At 40.3% G+C, this 23,172-nt stretch overlaps 1 protein-coding gene across 4 annotated transcripts; it reads right to left on the bottom strand.

Annotated features, from left to right (window-relative positions):
* Positions 1-577: 577 nt before the first annotated feature.
* On the bottom strand, positions 578-23,036 carry LOC116952724 (GTP-binding protein Rit1-like). Of its 4 annotated transcripts, XM_032972368.2 has the most exons (7): positions 22,892-23,013; positions 20,775-20,838; positions 18,854-18,976; positions 8,527-8,583; positions 6,481-6,554; positions 5,618-5,809; positions 578-4,333 (listed from the first exon to the last, which is right to left on the bottom strand). In XM_032972368.2, coding segments are annotated over exons 2-7 (681 nt in total). In that variant the 5' UTR covers positions 20,776-20,838; positions 22,892-23,013; the 3' UTR covers positions 578-4,099. The 4 variants fall into 4 exon arrangements, with proteins under 4 accessions (XP_032828259.1, XP_032828345.1, XP_032828423.1 ...); XM_032972454.2 differs by lacking the exon at positions 20,775-20,838 and having other exon boundaries at positions 22,892-23,036; XM_032972532.2 differs by lacking the exon at positions 20,775-20,838 and having other exon boundaries at positions 18,854-18,965; positions 22,892-23,004.
* Between the last annotated feature and the right edge of the window lie 136 nt (positions 23,037-23,172).

The following is a 23,172-nucleotide window of genomic DNA, read 5'->3' as shown; positions in this document are numbered from 1 at the left end:
GGAACAAAAATTGTGTTACAGTGTTATCACTGTTGGCTACGTATGGTGCGAAAGAAGTTCAACATACACGTTATGAATAAGTCACGCTTACTTTTAACATCCTACTCAGATGCATAAATAGTAAATATTGTGGCTACAAAAATATATCATATGCAAGCTTATAACTGCAGATCCTGGACATTATCCCATTTCCCATGAATCTGCTCTGAACAAAACAATGCATGGACACCCAAAGTGGCACATTTTGGATTGGCTACCAATTTATAAATGTTGATGGGTTACACTTTAGTACAGATGGGGAAGATATCTCCCCCTGTCAACCGATCTGGGGCCACACTTCACCAGCCTGCACAGGAGTGAACATCGTTAGACAACCCTTGCGACCAACATAACTTGGGATGGGTTTCATCGGTGGATTGACAGAAGGGCTGTAAAATATTACTGTACACTTCATTTAATATCCTTGCAGAATTATATGTTTTATGGCATGTGCTACATTTTAGAACAGACATTTTAAAGTTGACTAATTAAAACAAAATTTCACGTCTTAAATTACAAACACAACGCTTTGTAAGACTTATTAACAGACAAAATGAAACAATATTTATTAGAACTGTAAAAACAGGCTTCAACAGCTTTGACACAAATTAAAAACAGATGGCATCTCGATTCGCATAAAACAGCTACCAAGCAACAGTGTTCAATGTTCACAATTACCCGTTTTTGGTTTTCATCCTGAAAATAACCACTTTTAGGGGCGAGTTTTTTTATATTTTTCCTATTTTAAATCCAAGTAGATAATAAAAATACGGCATAACCCATTGTAAAAATGCGGTTAATTATTTACTCAATAAACATAAAGCTACCATTTAATACAATTCATATTGAAAATCTTAATATCTCTATTTAATTCATTTATGTATTGGCCTTTTATTAAGATTTTTTTTTCGTGCAGGAATTTTAAAACCAAAAATGTGCAATTAACTTACAGTATCTTTTTTGTAAATTGCAAAAATTATTTACTGCTCCCCATGGAAAAGGCACCTAAATAAGTTATTTCACTGTGCTGACAATAAAGTAGCCACAGCATAATTCTTTGTTAAAGTATGCACTTTGGAAATTGTGCACATTTAAACATACACATGTTAATGGCAAACTGCTTGATCATAGTATTATGGGCTACAACAAGTTACTTAAACAAGTGATAATTTTCTCAATGTTTCTTACTGCTAGATTCTAGACAAAGCTGCTATTAAAAAAGTATTATTTCCCAAATACACATCATTTTCTAAACCACAAGTACAATAATAGCTTCCATATACAGGCTAAAAAATAGCTCTTAAGGCAAATGTAGGTAGACTCTGAATTGTATTATTATGCAATACATGAACGTAGGCTGGCATTTGTTCCAGTTGATTGGAAGAAAACATTACAGATGTCACCCTCTGGTCACTGACTCAATTTTGTAAACGTCATCAACTGGGATTTTAATCAAATATTTACATTTTAGAAAACAGGCATTTGAGTGAATTGAATTCATCCAGCTTTTGATATAGGAATGTCTCATCAGGCTACGTATTCCTCCTGTTAAGCCTCATTCAGGAGTATTTAAGACAGTCCTGACCACACTGAATCTTCCTCTAATGCATTCTTAATTCCGTTATACATCATGTAACATGTACTACAAGCATTTGAACACGAGTTAACATTCAATCTTGATTTGAAGCTTTCGTGACTGCAGGAATCCATACTCTTTGGTTCTTTCGGTAAAGTCACGTAGGTAGAAAATAAAACAAATAATTATTTTATACTTACCTGACTATACCGCAAGAACCAAAGAGTACTAGTTAACATGATTACCATTTGCAAACAGTCTTGGTGATATGAACATTAGTCTTCATTAACATGATGTGGATACCATGTTCTGGACACCCCATTCCAGTTGTCAGTTTTGACTGGTGATTTCTTTCAATAACCCTTTTATAACCTTTTGTATTGCAACTGTCATTTTGCTTTGCAACGTAGACCTGAGGTGAATTCAAAATTACAAATTAACGATATGGAGCAAGATCATAAATCTTCAACTAATGAAGATTACTTTGAAGGACTGAATATGTAAGCATATTATAGTCCACAATAACTTTAACTGTCACTGCTGAAGGATTTGTTCATAATTTTCTAATACTTTTGCTTTAATGGAATCAGCTTTTTTTTAATTGTATGTTTTTTACATATATAAATGACAAACTTTGAAATTTAGAGTGTCAACTAAAATTAACAGTAAACAACATGTTTTTGGTATTAGTCTATGTTAGTAATTATTTGCATTTACATCTAAATGTGTTTAATTATAAATGGATTATAAATAAGTACAACTTGAGCAATGTTAACAAAAAATAGCATTTCATTCCTGAAACAAAATAAATAAGCTCCAACTATAACATCTACAGTTTATTGTGAAATTATCAGCAGTTTGTTTTACCATGTCATCAGTTTTGCATGACACTCGATCATAACAATATTTGATTCAATTTAAAATGCAAAAGCACGTGGAATAAAAAGGTAGGTGTCCAGTTGTGATAAATTGCCCTACCATGTCTACATGAAGGCAAATGGATTATAAAATAGAATATTTAGAAAGCCAAATGTAATCACGTTCAAGCGTCTTACCCTTCTCACAGTGAGAACAACCATGCTAACTGAACTTTTGGAACATAATTCTGTTGAACTACAGTAAACATAAGGCAAGTTTAAGGAAATGTAAATGTCCAAAAGACTACTTTGACGTTTTTGTTGTTGTTGTTGCAAATTTGCTTTATAATTTACTTGAAGTGGTCATATAAATAAACAACTATTGAATGAGCAATACAGTGATTCTAAGCACAAGTCAATATTTCAGTTGAAAGAATGTCCTAAAAGTAAACTGGCGGTTAACTTCCCGATCATAAAAAATTACAAACAAGGAAAATACCCTCAAATCTACAGCACCCACCACCCCTTAACATCACTCTTGTATTTGTGCCAAAAAAAGTTTCACACTGACCAAATAAAATGCAAAGTAGTTAGCTACCCATACTTGATGCAAAGTCATCCTTATACTTCAAGGTATATTCACCCCAAAACAGGTGACCTTCTAAACATTGGGAAAATAGATGTGTGTATATTATTGGAAAACCTGTGACCATTGTTATGTAAACATACAAGGTAAGTTACATTCTTATTCATTTTAGCATTCAAGACGAGATTTCAAAATAAGACATTTTGTGATTTCAATGGGGTGAGAAATGCATGATCATTGTACAAATGCTACTAAGATAAAAGTGCAAAAATTAGAACAGTCATTGCCTATCGGAGATGAAGTGATGTTTTTCTGTCTAACAACAATATAATTTATCACAGGCTTTCATGGCCAATAATAATATTCACAATTGACACAGCCAAATAAATGTGATTTGTTTGGCTATGTTGAGTGCTGGAGGGTTAAGAATTTGCCCATATTAGCGGCGTAAACCAATTTATTCATTCAAATCAATTAGTTTTTTCCTACTTGAGAACTTGCCACTCTTGTCCAGCGCTTTCAACATATTCCAAGAGGAGGTAAAACACTTATTTTTTTATTCGGCGCAGTTATACTGGGCGACTTGGTCATTTGGGCCAGAATAGACTCGGCCTTTCATCCGTCTTGAGTGCCACTGTTGAGAAATGTGGAAGTTCCAGCGCTGCCTCAAACCTTCCAAAAAGGGAGACAAAGCACTTCCCCACGCTCATTTAGCGAGGAGACACTGACTTTTACATTTTTAAGATAAAGTATTTCAATATTACTTTGCATCAAGCACAGATGTTTAAGTCAGTGATGTGTGTAAGGGTGGTGAATAATATTCATAAATTGTATATTATTATGCGGGTTCCACGGTACGTGGCACCGTTCCACGTGCCGTAAACAAACCCCGCTTCAAACTAATCAAACAAAACCTGATGAAATATTGAGAAACACATGAAGCCACAGTGCACGAGTCTAACCTATGATTTATAGAGATTAGTGCCAGCTTGCGAGGTGTAAACATCCTCAGCCGCCGAAGGCATATGCGGGATGTGTAACTCATGTGACGTTCTCTCTCCTTTTAGACTTCAAGGAGCCCTTGAGCTTTTTCCAAAGGCTGTCTTTCCTTTTGGACCGTCTCTCCATCGCCACCATGGCGTCGTGCTCCTTGCGGCGGATTTCCCGCACGACAGCGTAGAATACCTCGTCCACGTACTGCCGCAACGCGGCTGATGTCTCAAAGAACTGACAGCTGAACTCTCGTGCCAGTGATCGGCCCTCTTCCTGCGAGACCTGCAGAATGCAGAGCAATTTGGGATAGGCCTGGGTTAGTGATCCATTCACGACCACAAACATCATTGCATAAATAGCACACCCATAAGCATATGAATGTGAGCAAATGTGCTCTCCAAAGCACAGTGTATCCATGTATCTGCAGATGCAGTTGTCACAATGATTCATGTTCCAGTATATTGTTTTGTTCGAATATTCTCATTCGACAATTTTGTGTACGTACATTTTTTTTTTATTTTTGAATTAATTGGATCATTAACAGATCTCACGTGATTTACAATATAATGATCTAAATGCCTCAATTCTGGAAACATGCACTTACCAAATGTATGCTAATTGGTCTGCTCTTGAATGCTGACAAAAATGTATTCAAGTATGCTGACTTGCACAATTGGCAATGGAATATATTGACCAAAACACTAGTTTATTTTTCTTTTCAACGAAAAAAACTTCCACATTTTACTTCCCCTTTGTGGACTTTCATTATAAGCACACATCTCAAAGAATAAAGACTGGTTATAAACAGCAGAACAATCTATCACCCCACTCTGAACACTCGCAAATAGCTCAGGCTGCCATCTATACGCCATATCACAGGGTCACGGCACACAAAATCCACTTAGGTATAGAGCAATACCACTCATCCTATTTTATGCCAGAAAATGCTGCTAAAATCTGAAGCTGAATTGCACATTTATTGCTGTGGTGGTGCCAGTGAATCGTTATGATTAAAGTCTATATTGCATTATGTTAAATTTATACCATGAGTAAAAATGGACTTTAAAAAAGGTAAGAGAAAAAAAAACACTGGTTAATCTAATGGGATACTTTGTTACAAAAATGCTAATCTTTGTACTTCCCATATCCTGATTTTGCATATTTCAGTCTACACCAAAATAATGAAAGTGCTGGAATAAAGGGTGATCTATTTATATAAATACCACTGATTTCTAATGATCCTCTTAATTTCTTCTCGACATGATATTGAATGTGTGAAAGCGATTGCCCCATGTGTTAGAGAACAGTGGTTTTAATTATTTTTAAAAAGTGCATTGGGATTGGTGGGAGACATGAAGAGGCATTGAAATATGTTGTTGTTTCCTGTATAATTTCTCCATACTATTTCAGTAGGGTACCTATACATGGTCCACCGAGTTCTTGGAATAAACTTTATGATCAGTAAACATGAGGCTGAAATAGAATTAGGTGCACAAATTCAGTTTGATCATTTGAGTTTAACACGTAGTTAATGTTTGTTCAATGCCACTTAAGTGATTTGTTCACCTGGCGAATTTCTCCCAAGTCGGTCTTGTTGCCCACAAGCACCACAGGAACCTCGTACGTGTGACGGACTTGATAGATGAGCTGTTTGAACTGAGCAGCCTCCTGGAAACTGCGGCGGTCGGTAATGGAGTAGCAGATGATAAATCCTTCGCCTGCGCGCATGTACTGGTCACGCATGGCTGTAAACTCCGCCTAATGGAAAATTAAATGGCAAAGTAAACTGTTTAATGTTCGTCATTTATATGAAATGAACAAATATATGACATGCATTCGTACTAAGACACCCTGCATAAGTTTGATTAATTGAATCCTTCTGTCAAGCAGTCATGGAATGATGACAGTGTATGCTGTCTGCTGTAAATGTTACACATCCTTTGACATGAATCAGAAAAGTGATTTTTCTTTCTCTCCAAAATTACAGGTTTCAAAATGAGCTCGTAAAAGGTCATACCATTATAAGTATATTGCACAGTACAACTGTAAAGGTAGTATCATAAGGAAAAAAAAAAGACTCGTAAGTATATTTTGTTTTAAACCTCTGGCAAAGTATTAAAAATGGTCCATTCTAAAAAGCCTGCAGGCAAGTCTATTAAAAGACAAACATAATGTCCCCTGCGTAGAAAGCTTTGATTGTTTTCTATATTTTTCCCACTACAGATTACAGAGCAACATGATGATTAACATAACAATCCTTTGGCTTACAGGCATACAGCCTTTGAGAGATACTGTCTCTCCATTCACCATATTTCTTACATGGAACAATAGGCAACGGATTACTCTTATTACTTCTTGGCTGAAAATACGGAAATTAAACAATGGTTATACAGTGCAAAACATAGCCAGAATTGTGATGTACGCCTTACTTGTCCTGCAGTGTCCAAAATGTCAAGGTGTGCCGTTTCATCATCAATGCGGACTTGTGTTTTATAGGCATCCTCTATAAAACAAAGTACATAAGGTCAGTTATCACAAACATTAGCTGGGGCAGGAGGCTTGTTCACTTTAATACTCTTGTTTAATAAAAAAGGGTTATACATAGACATTCACATGATCAAATACTGAGCTATACATTGCACATGTCAACAACAAAGACCAAGATCCCCCCATATTGCCATAACAGACTTTTTGGGCAAGTGCTGTTAGCGAGCACTTATGAAGGCTGGCGCGGCGCATGAAGGAGTGGGTGGCCAGCACTATCCTGGCCGCATTTATCTCCCCATTGGTGAAGTTTATGCACCGTACCAGGTACTCATTTGAGGCTCAGTCGACCTATGGGAGGACCAAGACCAGTTCCGTAAGCAAGAATTAAACTCGGGTCACCAGGTTCGTAGCACAGCATTCTAACCGCTACACTACCGCTCCCCGCATGTACCAAGGCTATCACACCCATCACAACTCAATTTTACATTGTCCTACAACTGCATATTACATTTTCTGTTTACGAAGTTTCCACACAAAAAATACGAACACCGAAGGCCAACAAAGCACGTTTTTCAGCACTTTAAAGTAAAATATTGGCAGCAACACAAATTCATTTACAGGCCCAGGAGCAGAGCCTTGACGGCAGAGATTGTGTCCTAATCAGGTGGGCGAGGTGTGCTCTGCAGTTGCCACATGTTTCATGTTTCACGTTCCTCCGTCACTCTGCCAGAGAGGGGGAGGGGCTTTTATGACAACCGCTGAAATAGAGGCAAATGATGCATGGTCTCAGCTCGTGTCTGTATGTGGGTTCTCTGAGAACGGCTGCCTGTGGGAAGGGTACGATGTTATGATCAAGTGGTCTTGATACACACTCTGTTAAGATAGAGGGCGAGACCCCAATAGAATGCGCAAAGTAACGCAGTGCACCTTTAGAACATCTCTTGCACTCGGTTAAGATTGGTATAAACCTAGCAAGATGAACTCCAGTAAGCGAAGGGTAAGGTATTGAAATGTATCATCTATCATGCGATTGATGCCATAAAAAAATCTTCATCAATCCAATTGTTTACTTTCTGGACTTATAGATATGATCACTGTTCCAAAAGTGTAAGACTACTAAATATTTCGGATATCCACATGGTTGTAAGAAAAGCATCTCATCTAATGACCTTGGAAGGTATCGTAATTTAAGTATAAGTGTTTAAATATAATTCATAGTCCAAGAATAATGTCCATGTGCCAGAACAATGAGGCCATGTACCATTATTAAGCACACAGCTCCCTATTCGCAAAATGGACTGTTAATGGAGATAATGGACTGATGCCTGTTTGTTTTCAAAAATTTCAGAGCTTCATAATTTGAGTTGTGTGGCTCATTAACTGGCTATTGGTAATTTGGTTTCCGCATTCAAGCGAATGAGCTAGGTGTAGAGCTCTCAACCCAGTGGACAGTGTTATAAAGTAAAATGTTGAAAGTGTATTGTGAAGACAGGGGTTATCCTCTCTGTTACCACCAATAGCAACCAGGTCAAATTATTTTCCTCCATACACCAGTTCATTGATTTTAGCTGTCCTGCCAAAATATATGCATGTATATTTGGGGGACCAATGCCACCAGTCTTCAGAACGTGACTCCTATTTCCTATCCAATACGACCTTCTACTTAACCATCTGGGAATGTTGCATCTTCGCTGGGCTGATATCTGCCAAGGTAAGTGGTTGCCATAAGTCATCCACTGTCGAGTTCCCATAAGGTCATAATTATGTCAAGCAAATCTTGATTTGATTTGAAGCTTTCATACTGGGTGAATGGGATTTGAATGTTTTATTGAAAGTCAAATATTATACCCATAATGCGACCTGGACTGAATGGCACCAGTTAAGGCATTATGTTCTTGTGTAGGTCAAGTGGTATACACAATTAGTCTTTGCTTAATTGTAAATATATCGCGGTTATAACATGAAGACGTGAATTGAAATGTCCTTACCGATAGTTGGATCGTGGTCTTCAGGGAAGCGGTGGCTGATGAACTGCATCGTCATTGCTGAAGAAAAATAATGTAGAGTAGTGAGAACACAGCTGTATTTTAATAACTCTAGCCATTGACTCATTAACATTGACAAATACTTACAGTAAACACAGTGACTCGTATGTATGTAATCTGAAAGGGTGATGCAATCTAAAGAACGGTCAACAACATTTTAAGTTTCTGGGTTGCAGGTCAAACCGATTCCATCATTCCTCCAGGTTTAATCAAATACTACAACTTTATGGTAAGCTAATAGTGGTTGTTCAATGACGAGACTGGTAACAACCATTGAAAAGGGTAATTTTCACCATAGCTCAGTGCCATCAAGAGACAGATGTTTAATCTTCTTTGGTTCTTTCGGTAAAGTCACGTAGAATGAGAATAAAATAATAAATTGATAAAATAAATTCTCATTCTACGTGACTTTACCGAAAGAACCAAAGAAGATGAATCATTGCAGTCACGAAAGCTTTAAATTGACAGATGTTTAACATTGCCACATAACATATATTAAAAATCCATACAATTGAATGCACGTTTTTGTTTTGTTGAAGTCTTGAAAAATGTAGACCACTAACACTGTGGCATAACTGGCCATTGAAGATACTTCCCTTTGTATTTTTTTCCACTTGTCTGTTTTGCCAGCTTATTTTAAGAAAATTTACTGATAACCACTCTATGCCATTAGCTCCAGTTTTAGATGTAGATCACCCCAGTGGTCATCATCAGAGTGCACTTTCATGATGCACAATTGAATGCATTGCACAACAACAAATGCAACAGAAATACATTTTAACACGTAGGCTTAAATGAGTTAAATGATGACGTCACCCTGCTGCTCTATTTAAGACAGGGAGCAAGTGAGGGCTTTACCATTCTGGCGAATTGCCCGATGATGCTGGATGTAATGACCAGCGAAACGTCGTACTACTCAAACTGTAAATGTTGTGGATTCACTCTTCAACACACCGTTGGGCTAAAGTAGTGAACTATTTGTCTTTTGTCAACGTGACACTTTTTTTGCTGATTGGCCGTGTCGGGTGGTGGAGGGTTATGACACATTTATAAAAAATGCGATCTAACCCAAAATCCTTTATTATGAATAAATAAATGTATTAGTCCACGCTTCAAAACGAACCATAAAAACATATGCACAGTATACACAAGGGGAGGTGAAAATGTCTGCAGCTTGACATCTGATGCACGACGGACCGCAATATAGTTGTGTTATTTTCATACATCTTCCCTGTGCACAATGAACTTGGTCCACTGACGTTTCAGTCCTTTAATCTCCAAGCCAAAAGAACGTTGTCATGCTCATAAAACCATTCATCAATCACACATTGCTTAATTGTCACTAAAATATATTTTCCTGCAAGTGCTTATTCTTAACAATGGAAAAGTGTAAGTCTATTGAAGCTGAGTCTGGTGATTGTGAAAGGTAATCAACCAATTTTAATCCAACATCATGAATTCCAACCATGGCAACTCAAATTGTGCAAATTAGAGTGACATCCTGGTTGAAGATGATATCAAAACTTTCCTCGCCTTTCTTTGACTGCATTGGCTAACTTTGTTCTCAATTAAATTAACCACTTTGCAACAATCACAGAATAGGAGTTGTGTACTGCATAACTTACAAATCGTGCCCCTCATTAATATTGCTCTCTCTTCTAAATAACTCATCAGAATGCATGTTCTTTGTAGAGCCGATCCATGGTGCTTTCACTCAATTTTCAAAGCTTTAATTTCCAGATAAAAATCATGGACCCATGTTTCATCCACTGTCACAAAACTGGCGATTTATTGTTCTTAATGTCATTGGTAATGGTTGAGGAGCACCTATGCCTGACTGTGCTTCACTTCTGATTAATGGTAAACATTTTGGGCACCTACTTTTCACAAATTGTCAGTGGGTATGGCCTTGGCAATTGTACAATTGTACAATTGCCAAGTTTTTGATTACTTCTCACTGTGTTTGCTGTATACCTTAATCACAGCAAGGTATACTATTTAATAGTGGAGACTGTATAGTCCATTTCAAGTTTTGTGAAGTCCTTTTACAACAGATTACATAAATAGAACTATACCATTCTGCTATATAAACAGTTGCTGTGTCTTCAAAAAATATGCAAGCCATACAACAACCAGTAACTAAGGAAACATGTGCACTTCAATAAAGAGCGTAGCATATTAAACATATGCAGTATATGGTTATGATGCATTTGGTAAAGTTGCAAAATGCTTATAAGGAAAACGTTTGGAGAATGTTAAATCAAATGGTGAATCAAGATATCCAAGTACACGGCATTGCATTATAACGTTAGAGCAGTAACTCATGAATATAAGTAGAAATCCCTATGCACAGCAAATTAAACAAATATCATAACATCCATAAAAGGTTTATTTTGGGTTAGATCACATACCACCACCACCCAACACAGCCAATTAATAAGGGTTGTAACGTAAACAGAACATGCCAATTAGTTACTAGTACAGCACACTGGTGTGTTGAAGAGCCAAGCCACAGCATTTACAATCTGAGTATGAAGTTTTGCCAGTAATTGCAACTAGCTTCATCAGGCGACAGCCAGATTTGTGGAGATGTCCACCTGTTTCGTTCCTTAAATAGAAGCGTAGATGTGACAACACTTGCTCGAAGTGGGGTGGGGGGGGTTAATGCGCATTCTGTGGGCCCACTGATCTTGTGGCTTGTCTCTCCAACACACCGGTGTGCTGTACTAGTGTAGAGTAGGAGTTAGTGACGTCATGTCACGCTCGCCTTCTGGTATGATGTCACGGATGGTGACGTCATGCACAGGGGTCGGGACAGTGACGTCATGTCCCCCTGGGGGATTTAAGCTGGAACCCGTCACGGGTTCAGGGTCGTCTGGAGAGTCCAGGAACGTGAAGGGTGGAAGTCGGGACCCAGGGTAGGGGGAAATTGGCATCAAGCTAGGGTAGCCTGTGGGTGTGCTAGGGACCTCCCCAGTAACCTTCCCCCGGGGGAGCGATGGGACCCCGGGGTAGGGGGAAATTGGCACCAGGCTAAGGTAGCCTGTGGGTGTGCTAGGGACCTCCCCAGTACCTTTCCCCTGGGGTGTGGAGTGTAGGCAGTGAGTGTGCAGTACACGGAGTCGTGTGCGAAGAGAGGTCTTAATAAAACTGGCGCAAGCCCCTACACGAAGATCTGCCTCCGAGTCATCATTTACGCCTCAACACTAGTAACGAATTGGCATGTTCTGTTTACGTAACAACCCTTACTAATTGGCTGTGTCGCGTAGTGACGGGTTTAACGACACATTTATATATTTCCGCAATCTAACCCAAAAAAAAACCTGTATTATGGATGATATTGGTCGCAGAAGTGTAAGTGTTAAATATCATAACGTCATGAGCTACCTACTGCTGGATGATGGCCTCCCCAATGCAATGTAATCCCTCAAGGTCCCGTGATATGCCAATGAGCCAATTTCAGCACTCCCATCTCCATGGTGGGTATCTCCACGAGCACGTTCCAGCTTTGCATGCCACTCTGGCATTAGTCTCGACCGCCAGTCATGTGTCCTGCCCAATCCCGCTTTTCGTCATGGTTAATATTGTTTCTAATTTGCATACATATGGTTGTTGAAACGTATTTCACACCGTACGCAGCCAACCATGTGTTTCTCTTGCTCTCATTTAAATTACACACATGTACCTCATCAATGGTCCTTTGTACACTTTCCAGCTGGACGTTGACGAAGAAATATCATTGTGACAATATAAATGTAATTTTCCTCCCACGCGTAGGCTAAAAGCATGTTATTAAGGCCACTATGTTCCAGAGTCTAAGTGCCATCCCACCATCATGTGTATCTTATTTCCTTAAAGGCCGAGGCACGAGTGGTGTACATTGCGAGACGTGAGACAGGGTAAACACACGGTTAAGTTTGTGTCAAAGCTATTTCAATATCATATTTACGAATCGTTAACTAGATCGTCTTCTAATAAAATAAAAAAACAATAATAAATACATTTCAATATATTGCAGGAAATGATTGATGAACTGCATGAAGAGGACCACAAAGGTAGACTAATGATAAACAAGAGCAAGGTAGAAGTTATAAATAACAAATGTGATTAACTATTGTAAGTAACCTATAGAGGGGGCAAAAAGTTGATTACACAGCAGGATAAGTATACTTGGGGCAATAATAGAAGCTGAATCATGATCAAAACAACGTAAGAGGTGAACCAAATTAGAATGGAACATTGCTTGGAAACTGAATTTGATACACTCTGTAACACGATTTTTGTTCCTGTTATTTTCTAATTGCTTATGCCTCAAAAGTACAGAAAATGGCTATTATTACCCACAAACTTTGCTTTTGTGACCAGGACTTTATGTGAAGTAATGACACAAATGCACACCACGTTTTATCATTGGCGGCAATGCCCTACAGGACAGAAAACATGGGCATTGACAACACATAATCGGAAACGTGTGCAAAGAAGCAAGTGCCAAATAAACTGAGAAACAGGAACCAATGCAAATTGTAGACACTGTCAATAAAATATTTCTTGGACAGGACATTACAGGAGATGACGGCCAATGGACGCGCCTGGTAATGCAATGGCAGGCATGGGACAATGTGTCGGACAGGGTGAAAACCACAGAGATGGAGATGATTGGCATAGCGGGATGTCAGGGGTGGCAACATCATGTGCAGGCCTTCATCCAGCAGTGCATTGACAGAGGGATGTAAATTGTTATTATGAATAGTTTAAGATGAAATATATAACATTCATAAAGGTTAACATATTTTTTCTCATCTGCCCATAGCTCTGCATATGGTTCAGGTACACTGTGGTTCACTTAAATAACCTGAAAGACGGTCCTTAATCTGCAATTTCTTCTGACTACACTGTAAAGTTTTCTTGTAATATTAACAATGTGTATTGTAATCATAACTTGCCTCACCAACCGTTCTTAATTTTAAATGAGCCGAGTAATGTCGCAGTCTTTCACCCCAATTACCACAGTTGGCTAAGTACGGTGAGAAAGAATACATCTGAAACATCACAAGTTTGTGAGGGCCACTTATTGCATTGCCTGCGCAAAATCACACTAGGATGGGCTGGCCTTTCATCTCTATGCCAATTTGGAGATTTTTTTTATTATTGCATCATACCCCTCAAGGTCATAATACACGAGGGAAATTTTGGGGCAACCGTTGCCAGCAAAGTCACCTGCAATGGTTGCCATATCATTTTTTTTTATATTGTAAACGTATTTGTGTTTAGTTTGTTGTCCTTCCCCGGCACCACCGATTAGGAAGGTTGGCTTCGTACAGTGCGAAAGAAGTACAACATATATACATATCGATTGGCCAAATGATCACAGCTCCCCCTCGTGGGTACCTGGATGGCAACTTGCAATCAAGAGTCACAGACAGCCGTCTCTCGATTACCAAAAGGAGCAGCAGTCTGTAGACCAATCATTGTTCACTTTCAACAAACTGTTTCCATTGGCTTGACATAACTCTGTCACTCTTGTTACTGCCTTATCTAGTTGCTATAGTTGCTCATAGTAAACACTGTGAGTGACGACTGCTTGTGACGACTGTCAACAACAATCGCTCTAACAATGTCCGAGTGTGCCATGGCCTTTATGGACACATGGGAAATCAAGTTAAGGGCTTCATCTCATGCAGAGGTCCCACTGCCTAGACAGAGGGTAGCCTTCTGTCAGTGTTTTAGCTTACATGTATTGTGGTGGACGCAAAAAGTGTTCCACATCGGGAGCTGCGGTTAATTGCTCTACTCTGCAATGATGTACGGCAGTGTAATGACGGGTTCACCGTGTGTCTCTAGTTAGAGATCAAAAGTGCTGTGACCTATTGGATGTTAAAACGGAAAATGCCACCAGCTTTTATTTCATTGGTTTAGTGCAGATTTCCAAACATTTCAGATCCATGCCATTTTACACTCTTCTAAAGATGATTAAAAAAACACAATACACAGCATAGCTGGAATTACCAAATCATGGATGTTCCACTCACAGATGTGATGTGGCAGCAAAATTACAATTTCTTCACATTTATATGAAATATAAGTTGATGAGGCACTAATGATAGGAAAATGTGACCATTCTGTCCATGAATAAAATGTGACGATACACAACTTTTTTTACACAATTATTGTGTAATTAAACTTGTTTTAGTCCTGACATGACCAAGTTGTACTTTGACTGTCATTCCCAAAGGAAGCAAATTCATAAATTGAATACTTATCAACAGATAGCATATTGTGAATGATAAATATAACCACAGATCACAAACGAACTGCTGTGACAATCCAAAAATAAATTTTCCACTTTACTGAGGAATTATTTTTTTTATTAATGGAGCCCAAAGCCTTGATACTTAATCTGACAAGTCATAGATTAATGTAAGTTATGGACACTGTCCCTCAACTGTAACACTGTAGGCTTGTTTCCAGTCTCATTAATAAATTCTGAACGTTAATGAGTCTTGGGTTAATTTGGTCAGGGTGTCAACCTCAATCATTACTTATCAAAATAAAAGTGGAAATAGTGTTTCTGGTGGCACTGTGTTTGCATGGAAACCTACTTTCTTGTGCTGGTCTGCCACTTACCTAGACTTCCGACTAAAAACAGTACACCCACTGTTCAGCTATTAGCAGAGACAATAGGCTATAGCAATGCTATTTTGAAACATATTTTTTGCAGTATTTTTATATTAAATTAATCCTGGTTCTGTACAAACTACAATCAGCTGTGGAAATGTTCATTGTATGATAATTAAGTGAGGTTTGTAAGTTATTTCTTCAAGTGAAGTGTCAACAGACATAACTAATTATGAAAACAAAGATTCTTAATTTGGCCTTGAACGTACTTTTGGGGTGTTGTTAGCGAGCACCTATTAAGGTCAGCACGGCACACGAGGGGGTAAGTGGTCAGCACCACCTTTGTCTCCCCAATACATATTTTTACACACCACATCAGGTACTCATTTAATGCTGAGTCAACCTAGGAAAGGCCCACGACCAGTTCAGATATTCGTTCCCGAAGTTAACGATAAGCGGAAATCGAACTCGGGTCGCTAGTTTTGTAGCGCAATGTGCTAATCACGACACTACTGCTACCCACAACTAATGATCAACACATACAGACTAAGTTATGTAAGTTAGGATATTTGTTATCTTTAATTAAATGGTGTAATACTGTTTGTTTACCATAGAAAGCATCACCAAACCTTATGAATCTTTTTAGAAAGGGTCTTGCCAAGATTTGCAGGAGGGGGCGATGATTACTATGGAAATCCAAAATAAGTTACGTGAAGATAATCTTTCAAATTGGGAAAATGTGTACCATTTCGCAAACACAATGGCCTACTCTTGTGAATTACCTTCAGGGATAACATCCACTGTGAAGCATATGGTGCAGTATTAATCCGGTTGACCAGTGGGATTCGAACCATGAACCTCTGCAATAAGTGGCAAGCACACTACCGCTAGACCATGCCACTGCACCTATACACAATAATCTGCACGTGTATAGCAAAATACGCCACAATAAATGTTATAATCAAAGCATGAAGAACAAGTGTAAATATTAAACCGTAACAACACAAGTTTAAAGTCTGCAATGACACGATTGTTGCCTAGTTACGTCAAGCAATTTCTCTTTAGCATTTGACAACGAAAGTTCAAATAGGGTCAGTGACTCTTAAAGGTCAACACGCAAGCATACTTATTCTTGCTTTTAAAATACCATGGTGCTATTAAACAACAAGACAGTGTTGCAATACACAGTCATGTTGGTCTCGTGTACTTACATTGTACTCCACTGAAACGCATTAAAAGCATTTTTTTTTACCAATCTTAAAATATATATTAGCCTTTAAGATCTGCACACGTTGTACTGTGTGAAACCTGTAAAAAAAAACTCTTTCAATATCCAAGCATGACCACATTTATAAACACCCGCTCCAATTAATCAGCCCGGTATTGACATCGTAACCATACAGTGAAAGGTATTAATAATGTTGTCTCTTCATTTTGTACTTGTGGAAGGGAACTGCAATTCATAACCAATTGCAATACCATACTATCAGTACCGTTAACTTTATTTGACTTGGCACTTTCCAAGTGACAAAATTAACACTGAAGAGCACTCACAATTATTACAGGACTCTTATTTAAGACAAGCAGTCTTAGATAAAGACATTCAATATATGTGGCTTCAAGTTTGCAACTAGCATCTTGACCTATAGGTAATATTTACACAGACAAAGCAGATCAATTACTTCTACAGAATACAGCGTCATTGCGCATAATGCTTGTGTAGTGACATCGGGGATGTCACTGTATGGTGCTGGTCCGGGAGGGTCGTGGCGTGCGATGTTCCTACGTCTTGGACAGCACCGCGTGGGTTGCTGTGTGATGCCGGCTCTAGCACAGCACGGCGTGCGATGCACCGTCATCGCGTACACCCCGTAGGTGGGTGTAGTACTAGCCTTAGCGGGGTTGGTGAGCGCTGGGATAGCGCTGGCACCACGCATAGCGTGTAGTGCGGGCTCCCACAAGGGGGAGCGGGAGAGTGTCAGCCCAGGGACAGGGTTGCCCCGGGCCATGGCACTCTAGTTGATCCCGTAGACACGTGATCCGGAGCATCCACAGAGAGGGCCCCAGGTGGGGGAGCTAGGGGGTAATCACAGTCCAGGGAGAGCTCTCGAGAGGGAATGAGAGGGAGCGAGAACACTTGAGAAGGCAGGCGGGGCCTGGGCAGAGCCAGCCCCGACCCGGGAGGATATAAGGTGGGTCCCTGAGAAGGACCGGGGTCGCTTCGTTCTACAAGCTGGAAGCTCCATGTCCTATAAGGCATCAACACGTGGCCGGGACCCGAGCGAGGGTCCGACACCTTCGTAGCTGTAACTCCTCGTTATAGTGTAATTAGCTGGGTGGTCACCACCCTAGGCTGTATCTGGTAAAGGGGCAGTTACCCCTTTTTAGATACGTGTTATAATAAATGTGTTGCCTCTAAAGAATAACGTCTGTGACTCAGTTGGAGTGGCTACACTTGCACTAATTGTATTTAGAGCAGAAATAAGGCCTTCGTGCTCTGGGAATTTCCCCCACACTTGGGGGTTTGTCTTGAAGCTCCAGTAGAGATTTGTAGGAGATGATTCCACGGGACTTGAGCAAGCATGCTCGAGCATGTTGGTGCCATTACTGTGCTTACCTAAAAAAACTCTGATGCACAAATGCAACCCCTGCAGCTGCCATGTACACACTTGGCTGTGCATGCTTGTGCAGTTGCAGAAGCATGCAGTTGCACAGACTACAGGTATGCATATTAAAATGCACAATCGTGCACTAAGAAACGTGCGCTAACATGTTTATTACCAAGTGTGATGTGCATTGCATATCTCTTGCATGCATCAGCAAGAGAGATATCGTTTTTGGAGCAAGGGTTAAATCTGGTGAAGAATGTCATGCCTCTTTTACCTTTACCATAACTCTATGACCCCACATTACTTTGTCTTAGTAGTGTGGGGGCATATGTAGGAAAGCCAGACTGATTCAAGGCAGGAGACAATGTCAGACGGTCATTCAGCCCTACGGTTGCTATTGAGTGGACAAAACAGAAATGAAGAAGCGAATAAGACTATCTCAAACATATCGCACAAAACACAATGTGCAGCATTTCCCAAATCCACGCTAACTCAATACAAAAAAGGCATAAACTTAAGTGTAGCTGCAACATCGTTAAAGATGAAAATGTCCATCTTACCCATAGATTATCAGGGTTTATGAATAGAATTAAGAACTCCAGATTGACTCGCTCCTGTGAATACAGGGATTTGCAAATTGGGAAGTCACTAGAAGTCACTGCGCAAAACAAAGGTCAACAACTTTACAAATTCTCGTGTGACGATCTAGCTTAAATATTTTCAGTTATCAAAATGCTTACGTAGCTGATGTAAGCTCACCTGTGATTAATCACACATATACTTTGTGCACTCTGTTGATAGCTACGGAGAGCTAGGTGCATTTTTTTTTTACTATTATTGAAGTGAATGCAATGGTTGATGAGGGATTGGACCCCCGAGCCCCACGTGCACAGGAGAGTACGAGGCATTGCCCCCCAATTTAGATTTGGACGGACTTTGTGGTGAGGAATTGGGAGCTGCGGTGTTGTGAGGTGGAAGGTGTTTCTGACCATTATTGCAGGATTCACGATGCGAGGAGAGGGACAGGATAGACCGGCTACACTTACCACTTTTTCCAACTCCACCAGGTCCCAGCATCACAATCTTGTATTCTCTTGTTCCACCTGCGCCTCTGGATTCTGTTTTTAAAGCTGTTGCCGTGTCTTCCATCTTAAAAGCCTGAAAATGCACTATGGCATAAAAAATAATTTCACACAAACGAACCGCAAATGTATGTCAAACATTTCACGTGACTTAGTAACTGCAAAAAGCTTGTCACTTTATCCGACTTCACGTCTAATATTTCAGTACTCCCTTCATACAATCTCAGCGGAGGTGTTTTTGGAGAAAATATCAAAATTTCGATTTAAAGCTTTCGTGACTGCAATGATTCATCTTCTTTGGTTCTTTCGGTAAAGTCACGTAGAATGAGAATAAAATAATAAATATTATTGTGTTATTTTATTTTATCAATTTATTATTTTATTCTCATTCTACGTGACTTTACCGAAAGAACCAAAGAAGAAAATATCAAAAATATAAAATAGACCAATACACATTTCTTGGTTCTTTCGGTAAAGTCACGTAGAAGGGAAACAATAAAATAAAAAAACATCACTTTACCCTACATTGCGGGGATCACAAAAAATATCTCCAAAATCGTGAATAAACACAAGATCCAGGTCCGATTCAACACATTACATAAAATCCGTGATCTGGTTCCGTCTGTAAAAGATGTGATTCCGGACATACAGTACCCTGGCGTGTCTCGGACCGCATTCGTGAACACAAAGCAGACCTAAAACACGGTAGGACCAACACCTCGGCCGTGGCAGATCACTGTTATAATTCAGTAGGCTCACATGACATTGACTTCTCCAAGACAGAGGTTCTCTGCAAGCCATCTGGCTACCATAAGAGATTCGTTCATGAGGCTATCCACATATACAAACACAGAGACAATTTCAACCGAGAAGATGGATTCTGGCTTAGCAATCATTGGAAGGATTTGATAAACCATTTCGGGTCTTAATTGATTGTTCACGCTTACGATGGCTTTCAGACCACATCCATTATTTTCGTCTCCCCCCTCCTCTTTTCCGAACATAGATGGACAAAACTGAAACGGTTTCAAACTGAAACGGTTTCAGTTTTGTTGCCAGAAAAAAGGGGAAAACCCTATTATTACATTTTGGTACTGGCAAAGGTCTATTGATGTATATGCTCACCCTGAGCCCTCATTACTTTGATAGTGCATTGTCTTTGAGCTGTACGCCTTCTGGCGTCATCTGGTCGAGCACCAATTTGGTCGAGGCTCAAAAGAAAGTCGTCCCTTGGTGTGGACCAATCAGTTTCAAGGACAATGCATATATTATCATAGTATGTTTTTTGTTTGCATTTTGACTGAAGGTATTGTGGTTAATGCAGACATGAATCCTCGTAAAAAGGTTTCAGTTTTGTTGCCAGAAAAAAGGGGAAAAAACCTATTATTATAGATGGACTCGTCCATCTGAATAACTGCCAAATCGCTCTCCGTGGTGCTAACGTAAAAAAACGCCACTTTTTTCAATTTTTTTGGCTGTGGGTTTCACACCTGATGATGACTGCTTGTGTTGCAGTCAAAACGTCGTGAGAATTTAATTGTTTTATATTTTTATCATTGCATTGTTTCCCTTCTACGTGACTTTACCGAAAGAACCAAGAATATGAAAACCCTGCAGTCACGAAAGCTTTAAATAAAAATGTAAATACACATTTGCGGAAGGCAGTTATAATAGCAAACCAATGCAAATTATTAAGGGGACTTATACAAGAATATCATATCGAAAACTGAAGTGCGAGGTTCGAGATCAATGCGGAAAATAAAGGTCAAGCATAAACTGTTCAACGGAACAATTTTATACATGCCAGAGGAGCAATTGGAAAACATTACAGGGCGATATATACCAAGATCAGTTATTGAAGGTGGACTGGGATAAAAAGTATTACTTTTAAAGGTGGATGAGAGCAGGTCGGAGTGCTCTTGGAGACCAGCTTTGCAATGAAGAGCAATCTACCAAAGTGTCAAAAGGAAAACATTTCAGAGAGAGCATGTTACTTGCTATGATATATATTATACGCATGACGTCATTCGGATAGGCGCAGCACGCGTGAGGTAATCAATTTTATAATTAAACGTAAGTGCAGTTGACACCAAGTGCCCCTGGCACCGGACTAGCCGAGACTGGTGTCGGACCAAGTTACTGTTCATCGTCACACATTGATCCATCAACTGCTGAATGTAGACCAATACAATGTCTCGAATTTGTTGCCTGATCCATGTTACCTTTTGATCCATGTATGCCCATTTCTGTGTCATGTGAGTCCAAGCTTGCATCTCACCGTGCCTGCATCATCTTAGTATGCTATATAGTGCAATTGTTGCTCTGTCTCAATGTAACCTAAGCATGCGTCTCTCCATGCTTCGTTACACACTTTGAGCTTGTTACAATTGTTTTAAGGACCATGTTTTCTGATCCATGTCATAGCAGGTAATATGCTTTCATTAAAACTTTATTCTTTAAGCACATTGGTGAGTTGCTTTTATTAACTTAAGTTTTTCAAAAGTACTCCAACCTGCTTACATCCAACTCTTTACTTCACCATTTGTATCCTATTGCGCCTTCAATAATATAATTGGCCGAGGTACACACACTGGTGTTTTCCAGTTGTATCCTGTGTATGCAATAAAATATCACTCATGATGGGAGTAATTGCATGAATAATTAACTTAGCCATTTACTCTGGCACTAAAATTCCATTACAAATGTTTAACGTAAATGCATTTTGTAAATCGTTACAAAATCCATGCAAAAGCATGATTTTGTCTACCTTGTTCTCATGACCGAAGCTCCAAGCTATCGATAAGGAAAATCCCCAAGCCACGCACAGCATAACCTTGCTGATGTATATGACGGCACAAAGCCCTGCTAACCACCTACCGTCCAGCGGCACAAGTTGGGAGATATTAACCTTTTTGTTTACAATTTGCGTATTTTCCGATTATTCGAACAATCGAATCGAGATGATCGGTGGAATCATGAGCTCCTTAAACAATCAGATATCCCAGTTCTCAAGCGGCGCAACCAAATATATATATTTTTTTTGGGGGGGGGGGTCTTACAACAGCACAAAACAAACAATAGTGACAAAACTTAACAACACTTAAGCCGACAATAAGCAGGCAGCCCCCACGCGTCTCACCAGGGCCCCGCCACCACCAAAACAACACACAAAGACGCCTGGGTCCCCCCCCCCTCTCCACCCAGTGCGAATGCAATTACTGATAACGACAAGGGAAGACAAAGACGGCAGGGGGGTGCAAAGCCAGGGCCTGTGGCTACGGTACCCCAAGCCATGCGGAAACAAAGACGCAGCGATAGCCATGCAAACTTGCTGTGTGCGAGTAAACAACACTGTGCTGCACTTAAGATTAAACAACAGTACATACGCGCAGCAACTTTAACACACGAAGGACAAAAGGCCCACCCCCCGCGTAGCCTTTAAAAGTTGTGGCAAGGTGCCGCGTGAAATAAAACTTAACTTACTCTTTGGTTCTATTCGGTAAAGTCACGTAGGTAAAAAAATAAATAAAACACGCAGCACGACACTCGGAACGCGCGCACACAACGACCGCCATTCGTCACCGCGGCGCCGGTGCCAGGCTAGGTGCACCCGAGTGCCCGTCAACGTCCAGCGAGCATTCGGCAGGGCACGGCACTGACCCAGGTGTTATAGGTTTAAGCGACATCTACTTACAGTCGCAACCGCGGCGATTCACAAGCAAGTGCCGACTGACCACACACACACAAGCTGATGAGACGGATACAGTCACGCGCTAGCAACTAGTGCGGACACTTCCACGGCCGTGCTATGTTGTTAACATCTCGGCGTGGCCATCGTCGTCGTCATGATCGGTCAGCGACAGCCGCCGTTCCCTATCCACTGCTGGACGAAGGCCTCCCACACCGAACACCGCCGCCCGAGTTCGTGGTGGACGTTTAAAAGCGTTCGGTTCGGCGCCCGCTTGCCTGCCGTGAACGAGAGACGCGTGGGCCTCCACTCACCGCGAGAGATTCAGCGGTGGCAGCCAGGCGGGAACACCACCAACAACAACAGCAGCAGCAGCAACAACAGCAGCAGCAGCAACAACAACAATGGAGGGGAGCAGTGGGGGAGGAGGAGGAGGAGCGGCTCGAGGCGCAGGCGGCGGAGTGCGTGCAGGAAGCGAGCCGCGCACGCGCAGTGGTGACGGTGGTGGTGGTGACGATAGTGGTGATGATGATGGTGGTGGTGACGGTGGTGATGATTGCTGATGATGTTGGTGGTGATGGTGACGATAGTGGTG

Source organism: Petromyzon marinus, chromosome 1 (assembly GCF_048934315.1).
Source record: "Petromyzon marinus isolate PM22_M1 ecotype Great Lakes invasive population chromosome 1, UKy_Petmar_22M1.pri1.0, whole genome shotgun sequence".
Lineage (NCBI taxonomy): Eukaryota > Metazoa > Chordata > Hyperoartia > Petromyzontiformes > Petromyzontidae > Petromyzon > Petromyzon marinus.
This window is presented reverse-complemented; position numbering and strand designations above follow the sequence as displayed.